This window comes from Ascaphus truei, chromosome 2 (assembly GCF_040206685.1).
Source record: "Ascaphus truei isolate aAscTru1 chromosome 2, aAscTru1.hap1, whole genome shotgun sequence".
NCBI lineage: Eukaryota > Metazoa > Chordata > Amphibia > Anura > Ascaphidae > Ascaphus > Ascaphus truei.
The window spans coordinates 79,614,024-79,628,403 of record NC_134484.1 but is presented as its reverse complement, the minus strand read 5'-3'; the positions used below and the strand labels follow the sequence as shown (position 1 = coordinate 79,628,403).

Below are 14,380 nucleotides of genomic sequence, written 5' to 3'. Positions count from 1 at the left end.
AAAAAATCAAATATTTAAAACCTGTGGTAGCGCATGTACTATCAAACAAGAGTGAGCAGATTCTCACTCAGGGCAGAGAAAAATTGTAAAACCTATTAAATAACAGGTAAGTATGTTACAGTGTATTACTCCAAAGAATAAAGAGGGGTAAGTCCCCAAACAAATCAAGGGGTCTTGGTCTGGCAATGGGTAGGGAAAATGCAGAAGCACTGCATAAATCACTACAGAGTTACCAAGTGCAGGCTACTGCTAGCCTGGTCGCGCTATGACGTCACCCGACACGTGTTTCGTTCCAGGGTGCATTGCTGTCTATACACGGGCAACATTACAGGTTGCCATGACAACATTTGTGTATAAATAACATCCAGGAGCAAGGTCCGCCCACCCCCGAAAAAGTTTCACCCTGGAACTAAACACGTGTCGGGTGACGTCATAGCGCGACCAGGCTAGCAGTAGCCTGGTCAGTCTTCATCCACGGTCTGAAGGATTTGCTCCTAGTTTAGCTAATAAAGATGTGGGCCGTGCAGGATCCCACTAGCTAGAATCAGAGGCTATTACAGCTCTCACGGGGGGTACTGCTGGATGTCAGTGTGGCTTGGGGTACTCAGTATACATGTCTGTGGAATAGCTATCAGCCACAGAATGCTATTTTGAAAGTGTCATACCCAGACTGTGAGTTGCAGCCCTGAGAAGGTAACAATTTGATACTTAGATTCAATGTATCTCAGCACATGTCACCATTACTACAGTAGCCTGCACTTGGTAACTCTGTAGTGATTTATGCAGTGATTCTGCATTTTCCTTACCCACTGCCAGACCAAGGCCCCTTGATTTGTTTGGGGACTTACCTGTTATTTAATAGGTTTTACAGTTTTTCTCTGCCCTGAGTGAGAATTTGCTCACTCTTGTCTGATAGTACATGCGCTACCACAGGTTTTAAATAGTTGATTTTTTTCTGTTTTCTATGTGTTTATTAAAACTTTATTATTTTGACTCAAGTGAGTGCATCAGCAGGGATCTCTGCTTTCCTCTATTCAGGAATTGTTTCTTGACAGATTGTAGTTCTCGTCGACAATGCACAGACGCATACATAAACAATATGGTGTAAGGCCACAGCAAAAATATGAGTGCACGAGCCGATGTAAAAAAAAAAAAAAGACTCGTAGGTGGTGGCACCCCTTCCCGCTCCTCCTATACTATTTCCCCTCATTATGTAGATATCCATATTCGGGCATTACATCGTCAAGGGACTGAGACTGCTTTTTATCTTCTGAGATGCTCTGGGACCTGGGACTCACGGAAACTGCTCTGTGCCATGTCTCTGTCAAGACTGTCTGATTGGCAAGGATTACTGCTGTGGGGGTCACATTCAGAAGTGTGGACTCCTGCAGAGTTAGTCCCCCCGGGTGGCAAAATGTATTGCTTTAAGTGCTGCAGATTGCCGCATGTTGGTCTGCGACACCAAAAACGCTAAATTTGGATATATATATATTTTCTATATATCAAATAAAAATGTAACTTGTGAGCACATTCACATGACTTCACACACTATGTTACCGATACTCCTCCACTGAGACCGGCAATCCGGTACACAGCTATACCGACACAGGAGCTCTTCACCACGATCCCCAGCGGATGCACACAATCCCAGTGTCGGACCAGGGTAAGATTAGCCATAAGTGTAGATTTTTATTCCCCACCCCTTACCCCACCTTACATTGCAGGGTCATGTATGTAAAAGGACAGTTAGCCCTGAACACTGGTGTACACAAGTTAATGCTGTTGTAAACTATGCTAGAATATTTTGTCACTGGCAGAGAACAGTTTACGAAGTGAGGCATTTTCTGTCCATGCAGTCTACATTGACAATGTTTCTTCAATTGGATTTTAACCAACTATGGATAGTAGCATGATTGATATAATCTGCTATTGCTCTCCTTTTACCTGCTGACAGAACAGACCTGTAAATGCTGTGCTATCTATTATGATAGTTTAGGCACATCTTTATGTGTATGTATGCTGGTGATTTTTGTACACCCTTTTACAGTTCACAAAGTGAGGCAGTTTTTGTCCATGAAGTCTAATTGACAATGAATTTTCAATTCTGAATTCAACCAACTATGGATAGTACTTGTTACTGCTCTCCTTCCACTTGCTGACACAGCGGAACTGCAATTGCTTTGCTATTTATCATGACAGCATAGGCACATATTTATGTGTACACCTGCTGGTGATTTGTGCGCACCACTGTTTGGTGTATCCTGCTAGTTTTGGGAGTCGAACCCACTGTGAATATACGTTCCGTACGCCCATTTATTAGTTCTTTTAATTGACACCGCATTATTTTAGTGATTTATTAATTAAAGAGTTAAGTTTAACCTAAACAATCTTTACATTACAACCCCTAGGGGTCAGCAGATCACTCTCCAGATATTATATTGATAATCTGGAATTGTCTGACAGATACACCCTCTTCCATCCTTGGGGAATTATACTTACTGTTGAAACTGCCTTTTGTTCCATTACAGAGTGTAGAGGGCTTGCAACCTGGGGCCTTTCTCCTGCCTCTTCCACAGGTTCTTTTTCTATTATTTGAACATCTCACGTATTACCTAGCTTTTAATTTGGGGACATTTCCCAGTATTACACACAGGCCCAGGTACACTAAGCTCTGTTAGGTGATTTAGTTTAACGTTACAGTTAGGTTAATAGTAACACTTATCCACTAAAGTGAATAACCTAACATTAACCCAGTTTTACTCCTTTGAAGAACATTACATTTGTATGGCTGCTAAAGCTAACGATTTACAAAAAAGACATTTCCCCGAATATTAGGTTAGTCCATTAAGGTTAATACACGGAATTAACATTGTTAGTTAGGTTTATATATCGATACCTAAATATGGCTATTACTCCCATCAAGACCCTAAAATATGGGTTTTGCTGTAGAGGGGAGAGTGAGGTTATATTAAAACTAGCATATCAGTGAATATAATGTCCATTGCTGTTTTAGGTAATATAACTTGCTCCGTGCATCTGGGCCATACTGTAAAAACTGACAATGTGATGTTTTATTGAAGCGCATTTAATCCTTTATTTCTTTTAAAAGAAACTTACTTTAAATAAGTCCACTTTGTTGACAATGGTATAGGTTATATCAATTGCGATAGCCAACTGCATCTTTGTTGGCATTTCCTCCAGTAGCGAGTCATCTGCAAGAATTATCCAAATAGAAGGATCTGTTGCATGTATCTCAATTTGTTTAAAATTGTAGTTACAAACATTCATGCAGAGATATAGCAACCATTATTGTGTAAATGAAAGGGTTTTAGCACAAATATCTTTACAGTGTAAAAAATCTTATGTCTTAAACTGAACAAAATTCATCTTAAATTGATATACAGATGCATCAACGAGTATCTGAACACTTGCCTGGGAAAATCTGAGGCAATCTCCCAAAAATACTGCAACATTTCTGTGATATTTCTGCAGACAGACTAATAGCCCATCGGATTAACACAGTGGGTCCCTGGCAGTCCCATTCAGTTTGAATTCAAACCCCGTTGTGTTAATCCGATGGGCCATTAGTCTGTCTGCAGAAATATCACAGAAATGTTGCAGCATTACTGGGCGATTGCCCCAGATTTTCCAAGACAAGTGTTCAGATACTCGTGGCTGCATTTGTACAAGCCATAGATTGAGTGTAGCTCCATATTGTCAAACTTGCCAAGGATCTGTAGTAGAATGTCCAAGGTTTTGCAGCCCATTACGGCTGAGAATCCTATTCGGGACGCTCGCGGCACAGGGCGCAGTTACAGGCATTTAGTGGTCACCTCAGGGTTGCATGTTGCACCATGCCAATCAGTAATACAGATGAGGCGGCCGTTCTTCGAACATTTCACGCGTTGTATACCTCGGAATACCCATGTCATGGCGAGGATTTCTTCCAACACCTGAAATTGACACAGTAGCACAGAAGCACAGTACTGTACACATTACAATTCATTCATTTCTGCCACGGATCCGCGAAGAATTGCACCCAAAGAAACCATAATCCATGAAATTCAAACAAAGCAACCGCGATAAACACGTGTGCGTTGTGTGATTGGCCGCGTGGAATACAGCAGAGCACACGAAAACGTCTCTGTGAAATGTTTGAATACTGGCCGCTGCATCTGTATTTTCAGTAGGCGGATATCACAAAGGTTGGGCGTACTGTCCATCACATGTTATCTGCTGCTCCAGCAGATCGTGAACGTGTGGTGGGTTTTAAAAGATATTTGGTTATGTTTTCGGGTGAGTCAAGTGTTGGTTCTTGTTGTTGCAGGATTGTGCCAGGGATTGTTTCTTGACAGATTGTAGTTCTCGTCGACAATGCACAGTCGCATACATAAACAAAATGGTGTAAGGCCACGGCAAAAATTTGAGCGCACAAGCCGTTAACATTCTCTGCACGGAAAAGCATGCTCCGAATTGCACAAAGTCTGTGACAGTTTTGTGCAAGCAGAGTCCACCCTTATTACTGGTAATGTACATAGCATGTACATTGTTACCATACTGTACTGGATTCTTTTTTTAAGCTATATAAAAAAAATTGCAACATTTGTACAAGTTTATGTGCAATTAATGGCACAGGAACATTAAGCTTGCCTATAGTCAGGACCACAGACAGTTTTCCGGGCCTCCCCTGTGTCGATGGTCTTGTGAGACCCCCCTCTTTCTCTTACACTCCCCCCTTCTCACGTACACCTCCTTACTCGCACCCCTTCTATTTCTCTCCCCATTTTCAAACACTATACCTGTGTCTCTCTCACTCCACCTCCTCTCTTACACCACTAATCTCCCCCTCCCTCTCACACCTGCACATCTCCCTCTTTCCCTCTTACAGCCAACCTCTCCCTCTGCCTCTCCATCACTCACTCCTCCAGATCTCCCCCTTACACCACTTCTATTGCTCACTCTCCCACCCTCCTTCTCTCTCAATGCCCCTCTCTCACTCAATCTCCATCCCTCCCAAATCCCACCCCCTCTCACACTTAATCCCCCATCCCCACACACAATTCTCTTCCTCAGAGCCACAGACAGCTTTTCCAGGGCCTTCCCTGTGTCGGTGGTCTTGCGAGACATAATTATTTTATTATATTTTAGGGAAAAAGTTCATGTATGTCACGGTCAGACAAAATGTGCTGGTTGACCTTTACGATTAGTTCCTTGAATGCTGCTTAGGAAGACTCAAATATTTTTCTGAGGATTAGTATCAGACCACTGGCTAATGAATTACTCAAGTCTTGCGAGACCACCCTCTTTTTCTTCCACTCCCCCCTTCTCACTCACTAACCCCACCTCCCCACACTCAAACACTCCTCCCCACACTCAATAACCTCCCAATCCCTTCCTCACACCCCCCTCCCATAATACACACACACACAAGAAGCCTCCAAGCCTCCAGAGCGACACCAATCCCACAGTCGGGTATGGGCCCAACTTCTGCTGCTGACCTGCACATGCAGGTATGGGTCTTGCAGTGAAGGCCAGGTCTGCAGCTAGTGAAAGTTGGGGTTTGGTCTGGCAGCTGGATGCGGATGTTGGGTCCAACCTCTTCTTGGGCTCAACTTCTTGCGTAGGCCAGCCCCCCACAGTTGCCAGGCCCGGGACATTTGTCCCAGCGCTCCCCCCCCCTACTGTCTGTGGCCCTGCCTACAGTACATCTGTACATTGTAGCATTGGAAAAAATGATTAGTCATTAAAATAGTAATATAACGTGGACATAATGTCTAAGTAACTTTCATTTCTTCAGGCGCCAACCCACTGCAGAAAACATTACATACATAACCGAAAAATAGCCCTATAATGAACTTCTTAATGCTGAAATTGTGAATCACCCACAATCAAATGCATATGCAGTAGGCAATTTAGTATTAAGAGATGTGATAACAATATAACTAAAGAGATTGATTTTATTCACCTTGAGAAAGGACTTGTTATAGTCCGAAACGCGTTGGTGTGTATCTTTTTTGTATCTGACCCATTAAATAAGCCTGCACTGTGGGAACGCATCCTTGCATTTTTTGGCATAGCCTCGTGGATCTAGTGCTCCGTTTTCTCCCCTCCTTTGCTACATTTGCTCTTCAACAGGCGGAGGCACAGTTAACCCGTGGACACCTGGACACCTGAGGACCCACTTTTCATCATGGACACCTTCCCATGTGAGTCTCTCCAGGATAGTTCTGGACTTTATTTATTATGATTGTTCCTTTCATATAGATGCTAACTACTCAAACATCCTTACTACAGTGCATTGTGGGATTGTAGTGTTTACATGCATCTTCTGGACATTTCATATGCATATCCTTTATTGGGTTAATCCACTTTTCTACAATCAAGACACGTGTAGTGTTTGCTGTATTCTTTAGAGCACCATACAACGTTTTCATCAAAGAGATTGATAGCCAAGTTTAAAAGGGAATTAAACGGTCTACCAATGGGTCATTTTAATTAATTGACAAATGACAGAATTTGCTCTCTCTTTCCATAGATTATCCACAGGTTTTGTTTCCTCTTATAGAATGTACATGACATATAAGGGAAAGATGTCTATGGCCCTGCACGCTCATGTCCTGTATTGCAGATGGCTTGTAGTTCCCATAAAAATTACAGCCATTTCCATATAAATGTATTTTTATAAAAAATCACATCAACCTTGACTGTTTGCCTATTTCTGTTCATGTCCATACCTAACATTCGTTGTGAGTCCCATGTGTATTCATACCAGGTCCGCACACGATTCTGCACAACTTTAGGGATGTTGTATGTGTTCATATAAGAGATGGTATTATCTACAGCGGCTCGGTAATAGCTTTGACCTGCAGTTGCTGCTCCAATCACATCCCTCATCTAAAAAAAATGGGATTTAAAAGATTAAACATCTTGTAGTATAACGTTTCAAAAAATTTCAAGCAATATACATGAAGGCTCTACATCAAATTAAGGTGCAAAGGCAATTTACATGAGTATTGTAGGTTGAAAATAAAAATCTGGTTTCCATTGCAATATACTGTAGTAACTGGAGCTCATGTTAAAGAATGTTTTTAATCTTTCAGGATGCTCTTTTGTACTGGACCACATTTGCATGAACTAGATTCGATTTATGGATAGAAAGCATAATACAGTATATTTAGTCGGAAGTATAATATATATCAACATTAATTTCTGAATCAGAATATTAGTTGTGTTATTTCGGTAATGGCGGAAGATTTGGTATAATTAATGTAGTTGTTTACCTGTCCAATTAAACTTGAGAAGACAAAGACACCAGAGAAATAATTTAAAAGCTGAAAAAGTATCTCAAATACTGTTTGAGGTTCGGCAAGACCACCAATTGTGATCAAAGTTCTAACGGCAAAGTAGTAACACCTCAGATACCTGTGGATAAAAAAACCCCATTAGAAATCAGAAGAGTTATTCTTTCAGTTTTCTAAATCATATTTGTTATTTGTTATTTGTTAAATGTTATAGAATTATTTTAAACCACTTTTGGAGTTGGGAGAATATTATTCAAAACCTCTTTAAAGTCTGTTTCGTTTATGCAATAAAAATTCTGTTGAGATCTACTGTACAGTAAAATTCCTATAAATGCTCTTGGAGATATAACGTCCAGTCTGAAGCATCATTTGCTTATTCCCTTTCCACATGGTCATACTCAGAGAACCCACAGAAGCAGATATTAAATAGGAGGTTTGGTCATTCCACAGCAGACTAAGGGACTCATTCACCAAGCCACAGTATCTGTAAAGTACACCATAAGCCTTTTGAAGTGAATAGGTTTAACTCTTAAATAAACACAAACCAAATACAGACCATACTTAGCTCTACACTGCTAATAAAGGGTGGTGGATAGAGGATTGAAACATGAAAGAGGGAAAGACAGATCCCTATATCTGCACTAAAAGTAGAATGGTTTAACGCAACCCAGGACTGATAGATAGTGCTAATAGGTGTAAGCTAAATGATGGGACTATGGGAAGGATCCCATGATGTCCCTAAAAGGTGCCAATAGAGAACATAATGTTGTTATAATTGCCAAAGGTTAACCAGAATCAAATTAAAATAAAAAGCCTTTAACTCCTAAAATACTGATTGTTAATACTTATTTTTTTTTTTTTTTAAATATATACAGTAATAAGGTTAGATTTTATATTTTGGGTTGGAGTACAGTAATAGGGTTCTGTCTTTCTCTGTTTGCAATAAACACCCATAAATTCACACATGCTCCACGTGACATTCTTCCCAGGCCGGGGTGCTTTCCTTGTATCCATATCATGATACTGTCAGAGTGGAGCAACCTTGACAATGCAGGGTAGGTCTGAGTGTCTGATGAGAGTAGAAATACAGCTTAAGGCCGCTTTCCGCTCTCCTCACCATAGAAAATAAATATCTTTTTTTTATCATTGCAAAGTGCTTTAGCTACTGATGGATTATTGAGAAAGAATACCCACCAACAATAATTGCCTGGTACTTCATAAGACTGGACCACAACCAGCCAGATTGGAAGGACACTGCCAGACCTACTGCTTTAGCCAAGGCCTATTGCCACCTTCTCCACCACATCCAACAGCATAACTGACCGTCAAACCTAGTGCCATCTGATCCATCTTCCACTGCCTATTACAACAAGATCTACAGCTGCATGCAACAATAATATTCAACATTCGCCTCCATTCTGTATCTCGGCTTTTTTTTTTTAACGTAAGCAAAACTTACACTCCATACACTTCATATTCCTCTTTCCTTTGGACGTTCTACAAACGCGTAACATCTTCTTACCTAAAGAAATGTGGGGGTCTTGACATCATGCACCCCTGAAGTTTTTAAAGACCCAGGGGGACTACATAGTTTCTTGATAAAGAAGGAAGGTTGCTGTGTTTGATAGAGATGTATTCTTAAACACATGACTGCATTAAACCAACACACCTTACAATATTGAACCATTTTTTAAAATCTCATTGCCAGTATTAACTTCATCTAAACTCCTTTGACAACTGTAACACCCCCTTTGCATACACATAAGGCTTAGTCCATAGATACTTTGCCCGTGCGGAGGCGCGCTGAGGCTCAGGGAAAGCGGTGCTTTCCCTGGCCTTAGAGCGTGCGCCGTCCGTGGGCGTGTCTGGGGGTGGGCCAGTGACGTCACGGAGCTGGTTCGCCCTCATTGGGCGAACCGCTCACGTGACCAGCCCTGCGCTCCGGCGAGCTCTGAAACATAACATTTGTTAAGACACACGCTTCCGCAGGTGTGCAGAAGCGTGCACGAGTCCCTGCTAAAGCCGCTCTCATCGCGGCTGCAGGGGCTCAGTGCCGAGCAGCAGCGTGCCTCAGCACGGGTCAGCGCCTAAGAGCTGACCATGGCCGAGGCCTTAGTCTATTGATGGACAATTGCCTCTAGCCAATGACTGGAAGGAAGAAAGAGTCTGGTGAAAGGGTAGGAGGTGTAAACAGCAGTAACAGCAGAAGCAGCAGCACCACAACTCGCAGAGACCCCTACTGAAGATAGAAGGTCACATGAAATGACAGCAATGAGTGACAAGGATCAGAGGTAGGAAGACCAGATCTGCTAAGGAGACTGAGCAGACAGGAGTCCCTACAGAGCTTAGGCAGGGATGTGTGCCAAGAGATCTGAAAGAGATCAGTGCGAGGGAACCAGTGAGCACTCTTCACAGCTGAGAATTCCCTCCTATGAGAGGAGAAATATTCAGGGGGCGGCTCTGCTGCACTACGGTATCCTACACACATGCCTGATTAAGGGGCGGGTTAGCCAGGCACTTGCCCGGGGGCGCCAACGACAACGGGGCTCCGAGCCCTCCTACCCCGGTGCCATATTTAAAAGAGTCCTGCGCAGCCTCGTCAATGTCGAAGGACATTTAACGATGGGACGTCAGAGCGGCAGGCGGGCGTTGAACTAGGAGCGGTAGCAGAAGCAGCAGCAAGGGAAATTTACATTGATGAGGATGCTCGGCCATGTGGGACATTGACGGACCGGCGGCTCAGACAGGGCATGCAGGACCTGTCCCGTGTCACTACTAGGTCAATGTCCCACATGACCCAGTGCCCTAGTCAATGTCCCTTGCAGCCGCCTCTACTTCGAGTTCGGTGCCTGCTGTTACGATATGCCATCTTTAAATGTCGCTCGACAGTGATGAAGCTGCGCAGGACTCAGGCATTTAAAGATGGCGCCGGGGCCAGAGCACGCATGCTGCTCTTATTCCACTTCCTCTCAGAATCCTGATGTCACTAGGTGATGTGAATAGCCATGCATAATAATGGACTGCAGACATCTTCCCTGTTGGCAGTAATCCTGGTAAGTACAGGAATGCCAGCAGTAGTTATGGAGGTTTTCCCTCACACCCTGGTGAGGTGCCTATGTATGGATGGGAGTGGCTGCATGCTCTGAGTCCCTGGATAGTGACATCAGAGATGTGCCTGCCCCCTGAGGTATATAAGGCACAACACTGTCAAGTTAGGAGTGGTTGTTGCTAAAGAGTTTGGCTCCTGTGAAAGGGATTGCAGGATAGCTTTGTGACCATTAGTGCTGTAACTAGCGGCACGAGTTAACCGATCAAGCCTGTCAAGGCCACACTGTGTCCAGGGACCTGGCGCAGGGGTGATCTCCCTACGGGGAGAGGGGATCCCACTCCAATTAGGAGGCAGTACCTGGCAAAGGGACAGCACGGAGGAATGTGCGGCTAGAGCTGAAAGCAGCATAGGGCAGTCTACTATCTTCAGATCATCAATAAAGATGCCCTTGTTAAAGATACCCCCACTGTGTGAGTGTGAGATTACTCTACAGTGGCAGTCACCACCGAGAAGGAGTTCCTCACCAGGACCATCTCCCTGCGGAAGCATAGATCCTGATGAGGTGGAGGCGCTGCACATGATGTAAGTTGGACTCGCACCCACTACCTCAGCTACCTATCCTGATGACATCCCCTAATACCATCAAGCGGGAGACTCAGGAGTACTGTTACTTGCAGGTGCACCACATACACGATCAAGTAATGGGGAACGGTTAGACCACACGGGCCAATGTGAGATTGGGTGGGTCAGACAGGAGGGAACAAGTGTTACATTTGGAGGTGCTGCTGAGATACCTCTCAACAGGACAGGCTTTTGCTAGGCACACTAGGAAACAGGGAGAGTGTCTGCTGCCATTTTGTGCTGTGTGGGACGGAGCCAGGGGTAGTCGGGGAGCTGCTGGAGCTGTAGACCGCACAGGCGCCTTGGGATCCTGCAAGGGGTTAGTGGGTCTGGAGAAGGGGGCTATTGCTGTTCTAGTCGCCTTGAGGTAGCGCTGGTGGGGGATGCCTGAAGGGGTAAACTGGTAACTTAGGGCAGGAATTCTGGAAGGGTCCGCGCTAGGCTAGCCAACAGTAGGTAGACGCCCAAAGTACTGCATGGAAGAGCCAGAGTACTCTAGTCTCCATTCCAGACCACTTACCAAGAGGAGCACAGACTGGGAGGAAGAAGATACAGTAGACACTGAGAGAGTGAGCCTAGCCTGAGGTAGTGCAAACATGAGTCAGATCTACGTTAGGTACACAAGGTGGTGCACAAGGCATTTTTATTGTACTGATGTGGTAGCTGCCCCGCAGAGCGGAGCTCCATGTACAAGAATCTTATATTCAGTGACCAAGAGAGAACCACAAGAATGGAGGATCTGCAAAGTGCAGAAGGTCCAGGATGGCGGACAGATGAAGAGATCGCACCTGTTCTGTGCGAGTATGAAGAACAAGCTACAGAAGAGACTTTTGTGAGCCTGTTGTGGACTGGCGTGAAAGCCGTGGCTGTGCCGTGTCTGTCCTGCTTATGCTCTTGGGATAGTACCCCCGAGAACAGTGAGGACGACAGTGTTATCCGATGGGAGGAACGAAATGGACTTGCTTATCATTCGATACACAAACAACCAAATGTGATGCAAAAAGATAATACGAACCAAGATGGCGGTTCCCGCGTTCCCGGGACACCGCGTGGGCCAGCTGCAGAAAGTCTTGCAACTTTGCAGTTTGCTAATTGTTGGCCAGGGTTGGCGCCAACGAGAAGACCCCACCCTGTTGGGGAGTTTTGCACGAAAGCTGGAGCCGCGCCCTCATGGACTATGACTCACTCCGCCACTGTGCCGGGTCAGCCTACAAGTCTACGAGACCTCCCCCTAGTTTCAACCAGGGGGAGTGGTTTGCAGTTCCACCGGATGCCGATGGAGAAGGTAGGAGGAGGGGTGGCCAAACCAGCCCCTGCACTCCAGTTGCGAAGAGCCATTGACCAGTACAGACCCCTGAAGCGAGTCCCTCCACTGGTGAATATGGCTGGTGTCTCTGAGCAAGTTGAACAGAGTCCTTTGATTACGACACATCCCTACTCGGCTCCAGGAGGCTTCCTGATCCTCCGGGTAGAGGGTGTAGAGACTGTGGCTTGTCTCTGCCTGCAGTGCAGACTGCCGGGTGGAGCCGTGGGCAGTGAGTCCCGATGCCCTCATTGTGGACTGCAATATCTGTGGCCCATGCCGACTTTTGTGCCGGTGCAAGCCATGGAAGCCAAGGAAGATGTCCCTATGCTGGCAGCGGAAATTCCGGGTGCCTTATGGCGAGAATCCACGGGTCCCGAAGAACCGGTTCCGGTTCTCAAGAAAGAGAAAACCAGTCACCGACGGGGTGACAAGAGAGGGGCACATCGGCGATCACCTAACGGGATGCCCCGCCCGAATGTGAAACTAGAGTCCTCGGACGAGGAGTGTGCCAGGCTGTCTAGTGCGATGGATCTAAAGACAGACTACCATACTATTGGTACACCTTGGCGAGATGCTATCCCTCGTGGTGTGGAGACACGGAGTCGAGTGTCACCCGTACCGCGTCAACCCAAGCAGCGGAGTTCCACGGCCATGGTGACTGGCGGTTCGGAAGGAGGTCGATCCACCCCGACACTACGAAGTAGTAAGCCAAAACAGTGTTTATCGCAGGCTCCGGGGGTGGTGGTGATTAAAGAAGAGCGGAGCCAGGCCCAGACGTGATCACGCCAGAGCAGGGCGTTGCCGGATGTCCTGGTGGAGGAAGAGGTCTCAATTGGGGACCCAACCCAAGATGGCGGCGAGGCACGTGCGTACACGGAGATGATTTCCGGTGACCAGAGCGGGGTCGAATGGGAAATGATTGCGCCTCTACGGTCGAGCAGCGGAAGCCGATCGCCTACGTCGAGGAGGAATGGGCGATCGAGTCAGAGGGTGAAGAGCCCCAGCACTGGTGAGTAGGAGAGACTTTGTTGTGGAGCAGAGTCAGGTATTGCCGAGGAGCAGGTCGTAACCCTGCCGATACCTACTGTCCGTCCCCGTCCCCAAACCCCGTCCACTCCCAAAGTTAGCCCCAAGGCCTTAGATAAAGTCCCTAGCTAGGGGATAGCCTAGGGATGTCAGGGGATTCCCGGGGTCCTTCCGAGGACCGGACTGTAAGCCTGGACTTGGGAACATCGGATGATGGATCGGTGGGAGGGGGGAGGATTTCCCGACATGTGTCGGTGTCTAGTGACTGTCCTAGTGCGTTGAGTGTCACCATTGGGAATAAGTCACAGCACCGGGGAATTACAGCATCATCAGAGGGTACCTCAGGGATATCTTCTGGGGGGCCCGAGGAGGAGGACTCCATAGAGTCAGGTCAGGAAGAGCTTAGGGAGACCAGATGGTGGGCCCCTCTGTATGAGGGATATGTAGCATAGATTGACCGCACCCGATTCATTTTGGAAAAAGATGGGGTGGTGGATCATTGGTGGGCTACAGGGGAGTTTGATGATGATGCTTACCTTAAAGAGTTGCGAATGAGGTGGGGTAAGATTAAGCGAGGTTTAATTACGCCAAAGGGTTCCGAGGGGTTAGAGGATCCCGTGAAAGCAGACGAGCCCCTGTCATAGGTGTTGCCGGGGAGGGCGGGCTATGCTAGGTTGACTCAGTCCTGTCGAGCCGAGCGAGCCATCGCTGCTAAATATAAGAGGTTTCATGGGCTTGAGTACCCTTATGTCCCCGAACCTCTGATGAGGGAGATTGAAGATAACCGGGAAAGGTGGCTTCGAGCTGACATCGAGTATTATATTGTTCAGAAAGGGGGTGCCATTACGGGAGTTCAGGCCGAACAGCGAATTTTTCAGCTAATGAGGGTTTGGACAATTGGGTGCAGTATCTACATGCATAAAGTAGTGTACCGCAACGAGCGAGGTTTGCCCCGAGAGTACAGCGTTACTGCTGCGGCACAGTTTATTCGAGCATTTGCCCGTTCTGTGCCGCAGCAGTAGCCTGGCGCGCGCCCGAGTGTGACGGGCGCGCGCTGAAGCAGCGGAAGAGCGCCCT

The 14,380-nt window shown here is 46.1% G+C and overlaps 1 protein-coding gene across 4 annotated transcripts in view; it reads right to left on the bottom strand.

Annotated features, from left to right (window-relative positions):
* Nucleotides 1-14,380, bottom strand: part of CNGB3 (cyclic nucleotide gated channel subunit beta 3) — a 193,662-nt gene that overhangs the window by 43,922 nt on the left and 135,360 nt on the right. For all 4 annotated transcript variants that reach the window (XM_075582968.1, XM_075582972.1, XM_075582973.1 and 1 more), the window contains 3 exons: nucleotides 7,281-7,422; nucleotides 6,735-6,894; nucleotides 3,118-3,212 (listed from right to left, as the gene is read on the bottom strand). In XM_075582968.1, the coding sequence (XP_075439083.1) occupies nucleotides 3,118-3,212; nucleotides 6,735-6,894; nucleotides 7,281-7,422 (397 nt within the window). The remainder of the gene's footprint in view (nucleotides 1-3,117; nucleotides 3,213-6,734; nucleotides 6,895-7,280; nucleotides 7,423-14,380) is intronic.